Below are 19,131 nucleotides of genomic sequence, written 5' to 3'. Positions count from 1 at the left end.
TTTTAAAGTTAGTTCATATTTATCTTTCATTAATTTTCCTTTTAGTCAAATTAAGTGAACTTGATTTTAAAAATCAAGTTCTCATAAATATTTTATCAATATTAATTTTTTTTCCCGCAGTCAGAGGAAAATTCAGTGATACTTTCTTATTAATCATTTCTTTTTATTAATATTAATTTTTCTTATCCATTATTCATCCAAAAATGAGCAGATAGAAGGAAGAAATAAAATACAAATCAATTCTTTTATTATTATTTTTATTCTTCTAAATCAAATTATTATTATTTTTTTTAGCTGGCGACGATTCAATCTAATAAAACAATTCCTCTTTAATTTCTCGTTAATCCGCCGCTTTGACTACTGATGTTGCTCCTGCAAATGGAATCCGCTTCCCGGGTCAAATTCAAGGCCGGAGAAGTCTCCTCAATTATTAGGCGCTTATCTCCTCCTCCTCCTCCTCCTTTGTTCTCTTTCTCCCGAGGCCCGCTTCAGGGAGAACCTTCGTCTCCCCAATTCGAGCTCATCTGCCGCTATTCGCCCGATCGCCGCCGATTACTTCCCGGTACTGCTTTCTCCCCTCGGTTTCCAAGGACTATGCACGGATCGTGGCGATCAGTCCTTGAAGATGCCGGCTTTTCCTGAGTCAGTGATTGCCGCATGGTTTTACTTTGACTTTGTTTGTTTCCGATCGAATTTTATTACAAAGATGTGTTTTTTTTGGGCATCATCTCTGATATTGATTTATTTGAGTTTTTCTGTTGCTTATTGATTTTGGGAGTCTCCTGTTTTAATAGTGAATATAGTTTCCGCGGTTGATACACTAATTTTTGGGTCCAGCTGCTTATTGATTTGTTAATTTCTCGGGTTTAGGGTTTAGGGATGGAGGAGGGCGCAAAGATGGAGAAGGATATGTCGTCAGCTGCGGCTTTTGTGGAAGGGGGCATCCAAGATGCTTGCGACGATGCCTGCAGCATATGTCTTGAGGAATTCTGCCAAAGAGATCCTTCAACAGTATGTGGTTTCATGGTCCTCTTGTTAATGGATCAAATTTTCAATCCTGTTCCCTAATCTGGATTTATTTTGTTTCTCTCATTTTTTTTGCATTACTTTTATTGCTCGCGTAGGTTTCTGATTGCAAGCACGAGTTCCATCTCCAGTGCATTCTTGAGTGGTAATCATCGATTTTGTTCATAATGTTGTATATTTGATGATAAGGACCAATTATTTTAAACGTAATACTTGCTGCTTGGAAAATCAAGATCAAAGGAAGCAGGCATTCTATGATCCTGTTTCTTTCTAATAAGGCATGTGCCATCTCTTTTCAGTTTCTAGTCATTATTAATGCACTTGTCGTCATCGTTTCTCAAATTTTTTTATTAGCATTTGCCCATGTATTAGTTTCTATGTCAATCTGCATATTACGAAATAATTTTGCTCTATGATCTTTAGTGTTCATTTCTTTAGTTTCTTCCTTTACAACAACACAAGCTCCTATTGTGCATACTAGTAGAATTTTAGTATTCATGTCAAGAATTTGCAAGTAGGTGCCAGAGAAGTTCTCAGTGCCCCATGTGTTGGCAGTCCATCTCTTTGAAGGATCCTGCAAGGTTTCATTTGATTATTGAGAAATCTATTATAGTAATTTAAATCCTACACCCTCAGTTCATTATTTAATGCTGAACATTGCAGCCAGGAATTGCTTGACGCTGTAGTAAGGGAGAGGAACATTAGGCTAAACCAAACAAGAAGAACCACTATCTTCCATCATTCAACTTTTGGAGATTTTGAATTGCAGCATGTTGGTAGTCATGTTGATTTATTAGTACTTCATAGTTTTATACTTCCATAGAAGATGATAAGCTTTTTGATCAATACCACAGCTACCAGGAAGTGGAAGTGATGCTGAATTTGAAGAGCGCTTAATGCAGCACTTAGCTGCTGCTGCAACAATGGGAAGGCTACACCATATTTCCCGGAGAGGAGGGCATCGTGGTAGCTCAGGATCTCATCGCCAACCACAGTTTCTTATCTTTTCTCCACATCCAAATGCATCCTATGTTGGCTATCAATCTTCCTCTTCTGAACGAGAAGAAAATGAGCCAACTGTGTCAACAGAAGAAACCCACACAACTCCAACTCAAACCGAGCAGAATGATGCAATAGCATCAGAAATCAGCCCCAATCATAGTAGGCCCAGTACCGCTGTCAGGTCCTCTATACAATTACATTTTCTTTTCATATATTTTCTTGTATCCTGTGTGGTAAAACATCATGATGATAGATAGTATTTGCACTTTGACTATGCAGCCAATCAGTTCCAGTCCTTCAAGACAGACCTGGACCATCAGATTTTCAATCTTTCTCCGAATCCTTACGATCTCGTCTAAGTGCTGTCTCAATGAGGTATGCTACGTTTTGCTTGCTACCTCTTAGAGCCTCAAAGATGAGATGGATTGAAATAGTTGTATTCTGCTACCATCCAGGTACAAAGAGTCTATCACCAAGAGTACTCGAGGATGGAAAGAGAGGCTTTTCTCTCGTAATAGTTCCGTGGCTAATCTTACTTCTGAATTTAGGAGAAAGCCAAATACTCAAATTGACACAGGCACACACATGGTAGATCACCTAGAGACAATGGATAACAATCCTAGTGCTTTTACTTTACATGATGTTGTAGTCAACTCAGCTGCAATATCCAATAATGAAGGGGTCACTGGGAATCATGTGGCCAGTCTTCCAACTGATAGCACTTCGTCAGCTCCTTGTCATCCAGCCTCCAATGCAAACTGAGTTTTATCAAACATTACAGGTGAAATAAATATGCTGATTAGTCACATTGCTTTTGGGTTTAATAAGGTGCTAATTTTTCAGATTTAGAATATACTGATTACTTTTGCCACAATAAGATAATAATTGGGCAAATCATACCTCTGGAGATAAATATGAACAAATAATGGAGTAATTAATCTGTAAAATGAAAATGACACTAGCAAATTTGGAAATTTGGTTTGACTACAATAGGCATGGCAAATTACAAGTACTCTCTCCTATCGAATGGAATTTCTTGTTTGCCATAATTACCTTGTTAGCACACTTTCAGATTTCTTAGCACAATTTGGCAGCCCTAGGATATATTTAAATTATGAGGCTGTCTCAGACTTTTGGTGCCCTAGGTTAGCTTAACTAAATTTTGGTGCTAGTTTAGTTGATCAAAATTGAAGATCGATTCCAGATATTTTAAGTGATTTAATATAAGACTAAATCTATGATTTTATTTAAAAATTCAACTTAGGATGTGTTTTGAGGTTCTATTTCAGATGTGCTTTTAGGTTTGATTTTATTAGAGATTTTAAGCATTTTTAGAGCCAACGATAGTTTAGCTATGTATAGTAGAGGAAAAGGCTTGCCAAATGGATTCACTGACTACTCCAAGTGCATCGTCCTAGGCATTAGGTGGATGGAATCGGATTATCCAAAAGTTTGCCAAGGAAATACTTAGACCTTCAGCTGAAAGACCTTTGGAATTCTCAAGTACAATTTTGTTGATTTTAAGGCTACTGTGAAATGATGATTCCTTTCAACACAAGATTGTTTTTTTGTATTCTACTTCCTCTCATTTTACACATTACCTTTACGCCGAATCAACAACCGGAGAAAATACTTCATTATATTCAATTCCCTCCATCTGAGTGTAACCTTTAGCCACCAATCTTGCTTTGTAGCAAACATTATCCTTGTCAGGAAATCCAACTTTCTCTGCATATACCCATTTGCAACCAATTGCTTTCTTTTCCTTTGGAAGACTTGCTAGTTTTCATGTCTGATTCTTATGAAGGGACTGGATTTCTTCATCCATGGCGTTCCTCTATTTTTTATGTTCTGAACTTTGGACTGCTTCGTTATAAGTAGCAAGAACGCCATCAATTGGAATTGGAGAAGCGACCATATTGACATAGTGAGCAGGTTGTCTTATGGTCCTTGTTCCCTTCCTTAGTGCAATTGATTCATGTTGTTGTGGAGATTCTTGGGTCCGAACCGCTTCTTTATCTAGTTGTAAAGGTTCTTGGATTTGAAACTCTTCATCTACTATAGGAGAATCATCATTATTTTCTTTATTGGCTGAGATAATTTGTTACCTTCAAACTCTACCTGTTTGGTACCATCTGACTGCAATATTTGTTTAGAAGTCACCTTCCTAAACATGGTAGTTTCATCAAAAGTGACATCCCTGTTGAAGATTACCTTCTTTGTTTTTGGACACCAAAGACGATAGCCTTTAACACCTGAGGTGATTCTCATAAGATTGTCTTCTTTGCTCTTGGATCCAGCTTTGACTCCTTAACATGATAGTATACGGTGGAATCAAACACATGTAATAAATCATAATTTGTAGCAGGTTCTCCAAGCCATTTCTCCAATGGTGTTTTACCATTAATAGCAGTTGACGGTAAACAATTAACAAAGTGACATGAATATATCAAAGCCTCAACCCAAAATTCTTTGTCTAGCCCAGCATTGGGCAACATACATCGGACCTTCTCCAACAATGTTCGGTTCATACGCTTTGCCACTCCATTCTATTGTGGTGTATTTCTGACAGTGAAGTGTTTAGCAATACCTTCATTTTCACAAACTTTTAAAAAAGGATCATTTTTAAATTCTCCACTATTGTCTGTACAGAGACGTTTGACTTTTCTACCGTTTGAGTCTCCACCATTTTTCCATTTAAGGAAAATTCCCCAAACCTCATCCTTCATCTTCATTGTATACAACCAAACTCTTTGCAGAAAATCATCAACAAAGGTAACATAATAGTATTTTCCTCCCAAAGAAGTTGTCTTGGAAGGTCCCCATACATCTGAATGAACATAATCCAAAATGCACTCGGTATTATGGATTGTTGTACCAAATTTTACCCTTGTTTTCTTCCCTTTGATGCCATGCTTACAAAAATCCAATTTGCAAGTTTGTGCTCCTTTCAATAAACCTTAATCAATCAGCAATTTCAAGGATTTTCTCCATCATTCCCCAAGCGCATATGCCATAACCTGGTTACTTCTGACTTCGTGGTAGTTTTGATGTAATCAACCAAGTTAAGTTAGGTTCTGTTATTTTTTGATACCTTGTGTCTAAATGCGTAGGAACTTTGGAGCATAAAAAGTCGAGCGAAAGACGCAGCTAGTGAGAAGGATGACATAGGAGAGAGCCGATGGGCTCGGTGCGTCCGAGGGACAAGGCGCTGCGGAAGAATACGCTGGAGGACAAGAAGGAAGCGCATGATGGTTCCGAGAGACGAGAAGACGAAGCGAAAGGTTGCTCGAGGAGGCCGAAAAATGGGTTCGGATGAGCCCTATTTCGGATGCCCGAAATCAACCAAGTAAGTGGAATCGGAGCGGAAGACCCGGATAAAAAGTCATCCGGGAGTTGACTTTGGTCCGGGTGCCTGGATCACCCGGGGCAGCCAGGGCACCCCGGGTGCGAGTCTTGGTCCCGAGTTGGATCAGCTCGGTCTGGGCGCTTGGACCTGGTCTAGGCGCCCGGATCAGAAAGTTTGTCGCTTTGCTAGTTGTCGCGATCCGTTGCGTCGTGGATAAAATTTTATCCACCTCCAGGCGTCGTTCCAGGCGCCCTGATCAGGACTATAAATACAATACTGATCCTAGTAGCTAAAGACAACACTTGCAAACTATTATTTTCTTTATTTAGCTTTGTAACTGAGTACTTCAACTGTTGTAAGAGTCTTCTCCGCCTGAAGGAGATTGAATAGTGAGCTTTCAATGTCTTGAATTAGCAATCCCCTTATTGCAAATCAAGTAATCCTCGGCGCCTCTTTCTTTTCATAATTAGTTTGTTAATTCTTTTTATGCAAGTGTTAGTTTTAATCAAGCTGTAAAGATCGAGAAAGGTGTTCATTTTTTGTGCAAGACAATTCACCCCTTCTTGTCAGCTTCCAAGTGACCTACAAATGGTATTAGAGCAAGGACGCTTCAGAAGGACTAACCGCTGACCGAAGCACAAGAGATGGTCGAACCAAGCATCTACCCGCCTAAGTTCGAAAGAGAGTTCGCGATTTGGAAAAGAAAGATGGAGTTATTCTTCAGAACGGACTTTGAGTTATTACTAATAGTGAAATATGGTTTTGTAGTACCAAAGGACAAAGAAGAATGCCAATGGACCAAGAAAGAGCAAGCAGACTTCGTAGCAAATGGATGAGCCGAATTCCATCTACTGAGCATGCTACCTCCTCAAGAAGTCAACAGAATCGGTGCCTACGATCAGTCAAGGAACTTTGGGAGAAGTTCTTGGAGCTACACGAAGGTACGTCCGAAGCCAAACTTATGAGACGGGACTTATTCCGGAACTATTTCTGCAACCTCTGATTGGAAGGAGAAATCGTTGCACACCTTCACTCAAGAATCAAGGAGCTCATCATCGGACTCATGAATCTCGGACAAAAGGTAACCAACCGAGATTCACTAAGGTACGCGCTTAACGCATTTCCTAGGACTCCGGAATGGTCAAACCTAGTAGATGCATATTTCATCTCTAGGGACTTAGAGGTAAGTGATTTAGAGGAGTTATTTTCAACATTTGAGATTCACGAATCTAGAAATGCAATCTAAGAACGAAGACAACGCAGAACATTGCCCTTGAGGTAAAAACTGACGAACAAGAGTTTGAAACATCCCTTGACAATGACAAAACGACGTTCATGGTAAGGAAATTTAAAAAGTTATTTCAAACTAATAAGTTTAATCAAGTGCAGGGTAAAAGAAAGAAAAAAAGAGTAAGATGCTACTACTGCAATAAAGGACCCGTGAAAGATAACTGCTCAAAACTAAAAACTAAGGGAAAGGACACGGAAAGACAAGAGACCAACCCAGAAAAGGCATAAGAACCTAAAGGCGACATGGGACGAAACTTAATCAGAATCAGAAATCGAAGCCTATGCCGGATTAGCGCTGATGATAAGTTACCAAGAAGAAGAAGACGAAGCAAGCTCTTCCACAATGAGCATCGAGAGCATCGATGAAGGGGGAGCAACGCCAGAAGAGAGTAACTCTATAGGGGGAGTCTTAGATGATGAGATCGACAAGGTAAGTCAGGTACGCTCTCTATCGCCTGATAAGTTATTTAAATTTATAAAAACCTTGTCTAAAACTTTCTGTAAATTAGAAATTGAGAATAAAAAATTACTAAAAGAAAATAATGATTTAAAGGGAATCCTAGTAATATCTTATCGATTGGAAGATTTCGACAAACTAAAGACAGAAAATGAAAATTTAAAAGAACAAATTCAAAACTTGAAAAATTCTGAATGTACAAATATTACTTTTTCAAATTTTAGACTCAATTGACACCTTAGATATCAGAAGAGCAAAATTAGAAAATTGTCATGTAAATATGTTCCCAGAAAATTTTTGATCAATCCAATAGGTAGGAACCTATATTTGGTTCCAAAATCTTACTTAAATTAAATGCATGCCTTTCTTTTAAATTGAATTAAAGTTTTTTATTGTCAAATATTGTCAAGTAAATGACTTTGCATGATTTCTGTTAGAAATTAATTAGAAGTTAATTTTTCGGAGAAAGAGAATTTCATCATTATCTGTAGGAAAAATTTTAAATTTTTCTGATTGGTAAATTATTTTTTATGTATTTTTTAACAAAATTTATATTTTTCTATTTAAAAATAATTCTCAAAGTATTTTTTGCAAACTTTATTTTTTTGTGAACTCTTATGATGTTATTGATCAAAGGAATTTTTTTTTGAAGTTTTTTGACCGTTGTATTATTTTTCTATGATTTTTTTCTTCAAAAATTGTATTTTAAATATTAAAAATGCTATTTTCATTCAATTTTCGAAAAATAATTTTTCTGTAAAATTACTTGCTCTATTACATCTTCAAAAAAATTTTCACGATTTCTTGAGCCTGGAAAGTATTTTTAAACATTTAAAAAAAAAATTAACCTTTTTTAAGAAAATAATTTATTACTGATTAAATCAATTTCATAATTTCGTAAAAAAATTTTCACAGCTTTGGATATTTCTTCTATACTGTTGTATAAATTTTCAAAATTTTTAATTAAACATAATTCAAATATTATTATTTTTACAAAAATTGTCTATAAAATGCAAAAATCTAGATTTTCAAAATTCTTATCCCTTAGACTTTGTTTTAAATTTATTTCAAGTCATTTTAAACTTACCCCTATTTTTAATGTGATTAAAGGGGGAGAATTAGAGGTTAAGTCTAGCGGAGGGTACAACTTGCTTTTTACATATTTTTTCTGAAATACAAAATATGTACTTGCTAGTTTTCTATTATTTGTTTTTTGTTTATCCTAACTTAACTTGGGTTGCTCATATCAAAAAGGGGGAGATTGTAAGTACTCGGTGGTAGTTTTGATGTGATCAACCAAGTCAAGTCATGTTGTTTTTTGATGTCTTGTGTCTAACTGTGTAGGAACTTAAGAGCATAAGAAGTCGAGCGAAAGACATAACTAGTGAAAAGAACGATACGGGAGAGTACCGACGGGCTCGGTGCGTCGAGGGACGAGGCACTACGAACGAGTACGCTAGCGGACGAGAAGGAAACACATGGAGGTTCCGAAGGACGAGAAGCTAGAGCGGAAGGTTACTCGAGAAGGCCAGAAAATGAGTTCGGGTGAGCCCTATTTTGGATGGCTGAAATCACCTAAGTGAACGGAACCGGAGTGGAAGACCTGGACAAAAAGTCAATTGGGAGTTGACTTTGGTCCAGCGCCCGAAGCTATTTTGGACGCTCAGATCACCTTGGGCAGCCAGGGCGCCCCGAGTGCGAGTCTTGGTCACGGGTTGGATCAGCTCGGTCTGGGTGCCCGGACCTGATCTAGGTGCCTGAACCAGAAAATTTATTGCTGTCGCGATCTATGTTACGTCGTGGATAAAATTTTATCTACCTCTAGACGCCTGGAAGGGTTCCAGGCGCCCCGATCAGGATTATAAATACAACCCTGATCTCAGTAGCTAAAGACAACACTTGCAAATGATTTTTTATTTTTTTTAACTTTGTAACTGAGTGTTTCAACTGCTGTAAGAGTCTTCTCCGTCTGAAGGAGATTGAATAGTGTACTTTCAATATCTTGGATTAACAATCCCCTGATTGCAAACCAAGTAATCCTCGGTGCCTCTTTCTCTTTTTAATTAGTTTGTTAATTTCTTTTATGCAAGTGTTAGTTTTAATCAAGCGGTAAAGATCGATAAAGGTGTACACTTTTTGTGCAAGGTAATTCACCCATTCTTGTCGGCCTCCAAGGGACCTACATTTACTACTGTTGTCCCAACAATCGTACTACCCAAAAAAATAATATACATTATTTCTGTTACGGATTCCCTTCATTATCATAAGTGCACCCAATATGATCCTCATTATCCCATTTTTCACCCTCACTTCAAAACCTTTTGACTCTAAGGTTCCTACAGAGATGAGATTTCTCATCAAATCCGACACATAATGAACACCTGTTATGGTTCTGACTGATCCATCCTGATTCTTCAAGCAAATTGAACCAATCTCATATATGTTAAGAGGGAAATTATTTCCTGTGTAGACGAACTCCACCTTTTAGTTCTTTAAAATCAGAAAACCATTCTCGATTGGGGGACATATGGTGACTACAAGCTGAATCTAGCAACCATGAGCTAGAATTGTCGGTTAATAGTGTAGTAGCAATTGAGAAGTTAGAATCTGTATCATCACACTCAATTACATTTGACTCTACGACACCCTTTCTCTTCATAGGTTTGCTTTTATTTTTAAGTTTGGGACAATCTTTCTTCCAATGCCCTTTTTCTCGACAATAGGCACATTCATCTTTACTTAATCTGGATTTTGACTTAGATATCCCTCTCCATCATTTCTTTTGACTCTGCGAACGACCTCTAACAACAAAAGCTGCTTCTACACTTGTGTTTCCTTGCTTTTCTTTCTTTCTCAATTCATAATTATACAAGGCAGCAGTTACCTCACTAAGAGACACATCAACCTTCCCATGAAGTAGAGTAATTTCAAGGTAACTCAAACTCATCAAGAAGCGACGCCATCAACATCAGAGCCAGATCTTCATCATTAAAAGTCACATCCATATTCATCAAATCAGTTACTAGCTGATTAAAACTAGTAATGTGATCATTCATAGTGGTTCTTGAAATATAGTTAAAGCGGAATAATCTCTTCTTCATGTAGAGTTTGTTCTGACTGTTTTTTTTCAAGAATTTTTTCTCCAGTGCCGTCCATAATCTATTTGCAGAAGTTTCTTTAGAAAACGCATACTTCTGCTCTCTAAAAAGGCACGATCGAATAATACCACACGTCATTCTATTGATCATCTTCCATTCTTTTTCCTCAACTTCATCCGATTTCTCTCCTTCAATAGCAATGTCTAGATCCTGCTGAAAAGGACATCTTGAACCTCACTTTGCCACATGCCGAAATGACCGGTGCCATCAAAAATTTCCACTGCAAATCTGGCATTAGATACTACATTTCTAGCCAAGGTCCAAGACGAAGAAGTTGTTGTCGTCGATGTCATTTCTGCTACAAATTCTAGTTAATAGTTGACAAAACGGAATTTCTTTTTGATGTGGAAGATCAACCTAAGCCGCAACCACATATCATACTCAAAATAAACTACCAATTGTCATGGAATTCAGATAATTTTCCACCAAAAACACAATAGAATTCAGATAATTTTCCACCAAAAACACAATAATTATATCCGACAATAGCTATTAACTAAATATAAAAGAGAACACTAGAATAGAATTTAATGAGATTCGGTGAATTATGCCTAAATCCTCCAAACACTACCAAGTAATATTTCACTAATTTAGGAAATGTTATAAAATATGAGAGACATAGTTAATTGCCTGAACAGAGGAGGCAATTATATATTCCAGATATCAAATTCCAGATTCGACTATCAAAACAAAAAGGATAGGACTCTTTTATAGCCTTAAGAGGACTCCTTATTTTCTCTATTTCCAATGTGGGATTATTTAATTTTACCAAACAAATGAAAAAAAACAACTCAGTCAACCTGCATTTTGTTTGATTATGCAACACATAAATTGTGATTTTTCAGTGTTTGCTGTGTCTCAGCAGCTTCATTAAATACAAAGATGTGCTTGAATCATCTAGATTCAATGCTCCTAATGTGAAGAATGCTTCAATAAATGATTATTTGTCAATATTTTTTTTGCTGCAACCCATGATACATGTTATTTACCTTGCTTTTAATTTTCCTCTTTTTTGACATTTTTCAGGAACTGAGACATTGTGCAGATATCCTGTCTGATACTTTGCTTACAGATGGAATTTAAAGTGACCCAAAGAAACATCATGAAATGGGGTATTCTATTTCGATGTAGTAAATTTGCTTACTTTCTGTTATTTGGCCAACTAGTTGTCTGTTGTTGAAGAATCTGTCTCCCTGAATGACAGATACATTGCTTTATATATACACTATTATGATTTTATGTATGCTAGCAACTAAATTGTAGGGATATATATGTGTTTGTGTATCTGGAACCTATTGAGATTACTCTAACTGTATGCCTTAACATTGAATTGCAAATGATTGGGATTTTGGAGTATCTTGTGCCTCTGTTCCAGGTACTCCTCGTAATTTTCCAGTCATACTCATGCCAGTTCATTATTCTTTTGCATCATGCTATATCATTTTGGTGAAGTTTGGTTTGATAGCAAGATTAAATAGGGCTTATTTAAAATGATGATTGTAGATCATTATTCTAACAATTGATCCATTCAAAATTAGCAGCTTATTAAGGAAAAAAGTTACATTGGATATCGACTTGTCCTTGGATGAGTTTCGTGTTACCTAGAAATTAGCCTCAGGTTGGGCCGTGCTTCCCCAGATATCTAGAAACCTTATTCAGAGATATATGGTGTTAATTTTAGCATGGTTTTAGTGGGATTTGGGATGAAAAGGGGGTGATAAATTTTCTCGCTGATGAAATATTTTAAGAGATTATTAGGAGATGTTTGAGGGTTCATTGGCATATTGATTTGATTGCAGAGTCTTCTTTTTGAGGAATATTTATTTATCCAGGGAGGAGCATAAGAGGTTAGTTTTTGTTGTTTCTACATCAGTATTAAGAGTGTGCTATGGAAGAAGGATTGAGAGGTTTTTTTATACAATGAGTGTATAATGATTTTTGTTGTTCTTTTACTTTGATATTATATAGACATGGATTTTCTCCTTGGACTCCACTTACACAGAAAATCTTGTTAAATTGTTCTTGTACTTTAATTTTAATGTTTATGCAATTCTATCAGGGAAGATGACAATTGCATCATGCGACTTTTTAAATACGTACTTCTTAAAGTAAATGAACAAAAACAAAAAATATTATTAATTGGAAAGCAACATTTGACATAGGATTTATACACCTGAATGCATGTTTTATGTCCTTAATGAGACTTGAGATTTCCAAGGTCCCTGGGCAACAAGTATCGGAAAGTGGAGTTGTGAGGTACCCACTCGATGAACTTCTGAGAACTGCTTCCTTGGCACGCGTTGACCATAAACCTTAAGTTTTCAGGAAAATGGCACTTGATCATCTCCACTAATTCTCGAGTGGATAAGTTGGAGTCCCTACAGAAGTATTCCAAGATCTTCGGCACAAGGAGCTTGCGCCCTTTCCCAATTGTCACTGTTGCATGGATGTACTCCACCTTTGCAGCCTGCAGCAGTTGGAACAATCTCTTGGAATTGTACACTCGAACCTGCAGCAGAGGGCAACCAAGCTAACTCAATAAAGAGAGATTGTGGAAGGCCTATAGTAGATGAAGAAGAATAAAGAATGAAATTTTTTACCGCGGGATCTGAATGGCTTCCTGAGCATAGTGCGAAACGAATTAGAGGTTCAGGACTTTCAATGGCATAGGCTTTCCATTCATCACTGTCTTTGATCTTTACCCTTGAGGAGAGTAATGTCCTCAGCCACTGCAAGGAGAAATTGATTTGGAACTTTTGGTATTTGACAAGAAAATGCATGAACAAGTGATAGAGCTATAGCTAAAGATTTCAGCATATTAACATGCAAAAAAAAAAAAAAAAAAGGAGATTAAGAGCATGATAAATACCTGCTCAGGAGGATGCATACGACATCCAAGTAGGAAACATTGTATAATATCCGCGTTTACCATTCGACCACCAACACTATACATATTCTGAGATGAAGAGTATCATCTGTTCCAACTTAAAATCTCTACAAAAGAAAAAATATCTTCCTTTGTATTGGTACTCATTAGATTACCTTGGTGACCAATGAAGCCTTTTTCATGTTACTTCCTGGAACCCCATGCTCTAGATACAACTATCAATTGCAAGAGGAGATGAGGATTTATTTCTGGAAGATAAAAGATGGATAATGAATTGATTGACAGAGAAGTACATGCATCATCATTGAGTTGTGGATATTGATCCAGAATGCAATCTTTTCCTCATTGCTCATACGTCTTAGATCAACTGTTTCTATTCTCTGGACCAGCAATCTGAAACCAAACAAGTCGGTTCTAAATTTGATTAGAAATTTGAGATTCTAGGTTTGATTAGAAATCATAAGCTAGGCATTGGTTTACTTATATTTCTGTAGCATTTCTTCAATATCATTACACTTTCGACTGGCCTTGCAAAAGGAAAACACTTCTACCATCATGTTGTACGGCCCACTTAACTCCTTCCATCTTTCCGAGCATCTAGAATTGCCAAACCATGCATCAATCATTGCATCCCTCTTGTGACAAGGGCTCCTCGATTCTCCAGTATAACGGGGGGAGAAAGATGAACTTGATGAGAAGGATGAAGTGGGTGAAGATGAGATACCGCGACGGCCATGATGGTCCTTAAGTTTACAGTATATGGCACACATTAACCTAACCATGTCTTCTGACAGTCTGTTTGGTGTCTCAGGAATGTGATGAGCAATTGTAGTTCCAAGATGTTCTGCAAGGCTCGTCACCCCTGAATTAATGATCTGTTCGTGCTGTCCATAAACCAAGAGGCAACAACTGTTAGAGACTAAGGAGTAGGAACTTTCCTTTGTTATCATCCTTTAGAATCTGAAAATATGGAAGCAAAGATTTGAAGTTCTTGGTAAGGAGAATTTAGTATGATTACATACATCAAAGAAAGACAGTGGTAGATTTTTAGCACAAGGTATCCCTTTAGCTGAACAAACTGTATGTTGCACTATCGACGAATGGCTGCGGCGAATTCTGCAACTGTTCTTCTCTTGACCTCGAACACTACAAGCTTCGCTTGGTAAATAGTTTGAAGAATTTCGCAGTGGTTTAATGTCACCAGATTGGGCTGCTGATGCTGCTACTCTAAAAGAGAGATCATGCGAAGCGACTTCTGTAAATGGTGCTGATTGTGGAACTAGTGGTTGCCCAATTTCATCTTCTACAGCAAGGATTGGTACATTAGGTGCTTGCTCCTCAAATGCTCTCCGGTAGAGGGATAGAAGATATCGTTCCAAATGCACAACCTCTAACTCTAACATTGCAATATCCATTATTAGTTCCTTGGTTGGCTGACATCAAAAGATTCAATGAGCCAATTGTAAGGGATCTTCTGTCTTAGTGAATAAAAAAAGCATGTCTCTGTTTCTGCAACTTAGATAGAAAAAAAACAAAACAGAGAGCTTACTTTTGGGATGTAACTAATAGACGATTCATCGATAGAAGAACTGTTGCGTCGCAGCGCCTTTTCAAGTGCCCGGCGAACCGCAAACTGGTCCTTAAGGCATTTTTCAAGTTGTTGAACCTGCATGGAGGATGTGAGACTATGAGAACTTAAGAAAGATTTCCCCCCTAGTTCATATTCATTTTTAACTCTTGCTGATATTACCTCTGTCTTTAAAGAGCTTTCCATCATATACTTGAGTGATGGCCTTTTCTTCATTGCAGCTGCAACTCCTTCCTTATCCTTGCAATCTGAACTGCCATTATATAGGAAAAAAAGTCCGAATGCAAAAAGCTCTTTGGAACCTCATAAAGGAAAAAAGGAGAAACATGATGCATTGATTGGACCGAGGCATCAACCTTATCTTTCTTGTTCCTCAAAGTGTCGAAGAGAAGAAACACCGAAGGTTTCAGCTATCGAGCCGGTAAGTTTTTCTCCCATGTAAGCTCACAAAGAAGAGTAGATGAGAAGGCAGAAAAGTGAAAAACTGTGAACTTCACCATTCCGTGGAGGAAACAGTCGAACTAACCCAAATGAGTTGTGGAACACTTCAACCACCAATCTCCTCACTGCAAAGCACCATTCTCTGAGCAGGCCAAACTGAAGATCACTTGCACTACAAGCCAAAGCTGAGCAGTGATCAACATAACACTAATTTTAATACCTCAGTCAGTGTACTCTTTCTTAACCTGACAGTAACCTTTGTGTTGCCCCTCACTGTGTAGATGAACCAAGGGGTCAGTGTGTCAGTACGGGGAAGATGAGAGATGCTGAAAAGTAGTCATAAATCACATGACAGAACGCAGTGCTTAGAATATGAAGGGTTGAGATTAAAGTAGAAGTTTTGTGGGAAAAAATCCCTCCCTCAAAGTGAAAAAAAAGTTGAGCTTTTAAGAGCTTCGAATGCTTCAGTGAAGCTTCTCAGCGTCAATCTCATGCAAGAATCCTTATAATTACGTGAGGATTTGGGCACTCATCCATGTGCGTGTTATTGAAAGAATGCTAGAAAGCTGAATAAAGATGAGCCCTGGAAAGCAAGTTAATAGAAGCGTAAAGGGCATGAATGCCCTGCAGGCTCAATGAAGCTTCCTTCGTGGACTCTTTTCCTCCCACCAAAAAGAAGAAGCAAAGGTGCCTTATTTATTCCGCCAGGTGAGATAATTTTAACTTGAACATTTATTGCTTGTCTATATATATTAAATTCATTTTTTTGAAATTTCTATGCAATTTTAAATTTTTTCTTTAATATTTTTATTTTTTTCATGTTCATCTTGTATGTCTATACATTGATTTTAAAGTCTTCATCTCTCTAATTCTTATTTTTTTTACTTGTATCACTGTTTTATAAAAAATTTCTTTAAATGTTAGAGATATTTACCACTAGGCAGAAGGAATTTAACTTCAATGCTTCTTTGTTAATTCTTTGGCAGGTAAAATTAATTTAAAAATAAATAAATAAATAATGGCGATGTTGTGGGGAGAAACGAAGTTACAATACAACAAGCAAATGACAGACTTGCTCGAGGTTTCATGTACGGTCTAGAGCTCTAGTTTCGATCATGTAGGACAAACTAGAGAGCCACAAAATATCATGAAAAGATGCTCACGTAGAAGACAAACTTCAATCCAAGTTAAATAAGAATATCGATAGCCACTAATTATTTAGAAGGTCCAATTTTCTACAGTAATTTTGACTTGTTTTAAAAAGAGGAACCTTGGTACAACGTTAAAATTATAATCGTGTGATCTAAAAGTCATAGGTTCGAGTGACATAAACAACCTATCGCAAAGCATTGTAAAATTACATACCAATAGATCCTTCCTCTGTACACTTGAGCGCTTCGTGTTCTTGTAGCATCGTAGGTTGCAGAGGATTTATGGATTAAACCTGCAGAATCTATAATCAATTCAACCAGTTATCGACTATTTTGATCTGATTTATCAAAAAAAAAAAAAAAAGACGCGTCTGATCTGAGTTGTCTAAGTGACTTGTGTTTATGCAATCCATTTTAGTGTAAATACTTGAAAAAGATGAATTCAACCTATCAAAATGCACATACCTGATGAAACAGGTGCACTTTCTAACCCAAAACCATTCCAATTTAGCGTATACATTCCCGATAGCCATATATATATATACATACACACACGCGGACCAAGTAAAGGTTAATATTGGCACGGCTCAATCAAATCACGAAGAAAATACAATCTGATTGAGCCATTCCAATATCGCCCTCGAACTTAGCCTTGACTCAAGATTTTAGACATAAATTGATCATTGAGGACATATGGAAGCATGAACAAAGCTAGAGAACCTCAAATAATTATATAGGAGGGAAGAGAATCATGCAAGGAAGAAAAATATATATATAAATATATCAGAATGAAATCATTGAGTAATAATAGACAGTTGGGACGTCCATATCATATCAGTAGTTCACACGGGTACAACTATTATTTCTAAGCAAAAACTTAATGTTTTTCACTCGCACACGTAAGTGTTCGATGCACCGACGAGCGTCAGAAATTATAATCTATCCCGACTGATTAAGTCTTTATAATTTACATGATTAAATTTTTCTTTTCAGACTGCTGTCATCTACCTTCCCCTCTCTTTCTTGTGTTTTTTCTTTCTTCCGTAGTAAACCAGACCCTTCGACTAAAACCCAAGTAGATTGACAGGTGGCTACACCCGATTGGATGCTCTACATCTAGCATTGTTTGCATAAGCTATGATCCGCAACAGAACAGTTTGTTCATAATAAACTTTGATAGCAGGTAGGGTTGACGACCCAACTCAAAGCCATTTTTATCAAAATAAAATAAAATAATGTCCCATATTATTTTTATAAGGTAATTTATAAATTATTCCGTACTGTGTCATTTTTAAATACCTATAACAATTAATCGTATTTAGGGCCCTAATTAACATTCAATGCAAATGATTGGTGAGGACAGACAGACAAAAAACTAAGAATCTCGTAAAATTATTATTATTAGAATGTGTATAGGTTGTAAATGTCTATCTATTTTTAGAATTAATTGAGCAAAATCAAAATAATTGAATTATAAAACTTTTTTTTTAAAAAAAAAGGACAGGGAAGGGTCGTTATACTAATTATTTTGTGTTGGAGATGATGAGAGTCATACCAACTTGTCCTATATATCAGTAGGCCAACAAATTTCACAAACTCAGAAGATACAAAAAGGAAAAGTAGATGCCCTGGAGTTGTGTTGGTTCGGAGTGAGGCAATGCGCCCGGTTTGCGTGATTTCTTTGATCTTGTTTCTCTTTTTAATGTTCTAGTGGTTCAGGATCAAGCTAAACTAATCACCAAATGCTCATTAAATAAACAGTTAGTTAGAAGCATTCTGTAAGCCATAATTGATGCAGTCATCGCGTCGTCGCCCTATATGAGTGATGTATGTCGGTAGATGTCTTCCATGACAACAGGTCTTCCCATAAATATCCGATTATCCTATAAATATCCGATTATCTTGAGTTACTCGAGCTTTCTCAGTGAGTATCTGGTCATCTTGACCTACTCGGGAGTAGGTCAGGATGACCAGATGCAGATGCTTGCAGAGAGGCCCAGAGTAGGTCAAAGTGGTCGGATGCTCTGTAGGAAAGCCTGAGCATGTCAGGGTGACCGGATGCTCACGAGGAGGCTTGGAGTAGGTCAGAGTGATCGGATGCTCACGAGGAGATCCGGAGCAAGTCAATGTGACTGGATGCTCGTGAGAAGACTCGAACTATGAGAGTAATTGTGGTCATTCCTTTAAGGAGGGGATTATTAAGAATTTAATTAAAGTCTCATATTGGAAAGATTTTAAAAAGATCATGACTTTAAAATGATGTAAGATATTTCTATTGGAATGAAATCTTTTGGTAGAACCCAAGAGCAAAGTTATGAGGGTCTAAATTCAAAATGGACAATATCATGGTATTGTGGAAATATGTGAATATCCTTTTGGTCCCAACAAATGTTATCAGAGTCATGGTCCAGACCAGATGTCATGTGGGGTGACCTTGAACAAAGTTGAGGGTGGGCCCGAAGCAGGTCAGGGTGATCGGATGCGGATGCTTACAGGGAAGCTCAGAGTATGTCAGGGTGACCGGATGCTTGCGGAGAGGTCCGGAGTAGGTCAGGGTGACCGAATGTGGATGCTTGCAGGGAGGCCCGGAGTAGGTCAGGATGACTGAATACTTGAGGAGAGGCCCGGAGCAGGCCAGGGTGACCGAATGCTTGTAGGGAGACCCAGAGCAGGTTAGAGTGATTGGATACTCATTCGGAGTAAGTCAAGAGTGATTGGATTCTCACAGGGAGGCTCCAACCATGTAAGTAATTGTGATCCTTCATTTGAGGGGAGGATTATT

At 37.4% G+C, this 19,131-nt stretch overlaps 2 protein-coding genes across 5 annotated transcripts; one reads left to right on the top strand and one right to left on the bottom strand.

Moving 5' to 3' along the window:
- Positions 1–362: 362 nt before the first annotated feature.
- LOC121970419 (E3 ubiquitin-protein ligase RHF2A-like) lies at positions 363–11,681 on the top strand. Of its 2 annotated transcripts, none has more exons than XM_042521141.1 (9): positions 363–562; positions 871–1,011; positions 1,125–1,171; positions 1,545–1,607; positions 1,690–1,798; positions 1,881–2,209; positions 2,308–2,403; positions 2,484–2,809; positions 11,309–11,681. In XM_042521141.1, exons 2-8 carry the CDS (start codon positions 880–882, stop codon positions 2,788–2,790), a joined length of 1,083 nt encoding a protein of 360 aa, XP_042377075.1. In that variant the 5' UTR covers positions 363–562; positions 871–879; the 3' UTR covers positions 2,791–2,809; positions 11,309–11,681. The 2 variants fall into 2 exon arrangements, with proteins under 2 accessions (XP_042377075.1, XP_042377076.1); XM_042521142.1 differs by having other exon boundaries at positions 363–642.
- A 686-nt stretch (positions 11,682–12,367) lies between these two features.
- On the bottom strand, positions 12,368–17,029 carry LOC121970418. 3 transcript variants are annotated; one of them, XM_042521138.1, is made up of 12 exons: positions 16,815–17,029; positions 16,564–16,651; positions 15,114–15,471; positions 14,920–15,010; positions 14,719–14,835; positions 14,192–14,602; positions 13,650–14,053; positions 13,463–13,562; positions 13,325–13,384; positions 13,152–13,238; positions 12,883–13,011; positions 12,368–12,791 (listed from the first exon to the last, which is right to left on the bottom strand). In XM_042521138.1, the coding sequence occupies exons 4-12, from the start codon at positions 14,971–14,973 to the stop codon at positions 12,477–12,479; spliced, it is 1,677 nt and encodes a 558-aa protein (XP_042377072.1). In that variant the 5' UTR covers positions 14,974–15,010; positions 15,114–15,471; positions 16,564–16,651; positions 16,815–17,029; the 3' UTR covers positions 12,368–12,476. The 3 variants fall into 3 exon arrangements, with proteins under 3 accessions (XP_042377072.1, XP_042377073.1, XP_042377074.1); XM_042521139.1 differs by lacking the exons at positions 16,564–16,651; positions 16,815–17,029 and having other exon boundaries at positions 15,114–15,370; positions 15,455–15,603; XM_042521140.1 differs by lacking the exons at positions 16,564–16,651; positions 16,815–17,029 and having other exon boundaries at positions 14,920–15,005; positions 15,114–15,601.
- Positions 17,030–19,131: the final 2,102 nt, after the last annotated feature.

The sequence above is a fragment of the Zingiber officinale genome, chromosome 4A (genome assembly GCF_018446385.1).
Source record: "Zingiber officinale cultivar Zhangliang chromosome 4A, Zo_v1.1, whole genome shotgun sequence".
Lineage (NCBI taxonomy): Eukaryota > Viridiplantae > Streptophyta > Magnoliopsida > Zingiberales > Zingiberaceae > Zingiber > Zingiber officinale.
This window is presented reverse-complemented; position numbering and strand designations above follow the sequence as displayed.

Coding starts and splice junctions, on each gene's coding strand:
- LOC121970419 (XM_042521141.1), top strand. CDS start 880: ATGGAGGAGGGCGCAAAGATGGAGAAGGATATGTCGTCAGCTGCGGCT. Junction 2,210..2,307: donor AGGCCCAGTACCGCTGTCAG/GTCCTCTATACA, acceptor TTGACTATGCAG/CCAATCAGTTCCAGTCCTTC. Junction 2,404..2,483: donor CTAAGTGCTGTCTCAATGAG/GTATGCTACGTT, acceptor GCTACCATCCAG/GTACAAAGAGTCTATCACCA.
- LOC121970418 (XM_042521138.1), bottom strand. CDS start 14,973: ATGAAGAAAAGGCCATCACTCAAGTATATGATGGAAAGCTCTTTAAAG. Junction 14,054..14,191: donor TACCACTGTCTTTCTTTGAT/GTATGTAATCAT, acceptor GTTTATGGACAG/CACGAACAGATCATTAATTC. Junction 13,563..13,649: donor GAAATGCTACAGAAATATAA/GTAAACCAATGC, acceptor GTTTGGTTTCAG/ATTGCTGGTCCAGAGAATAG.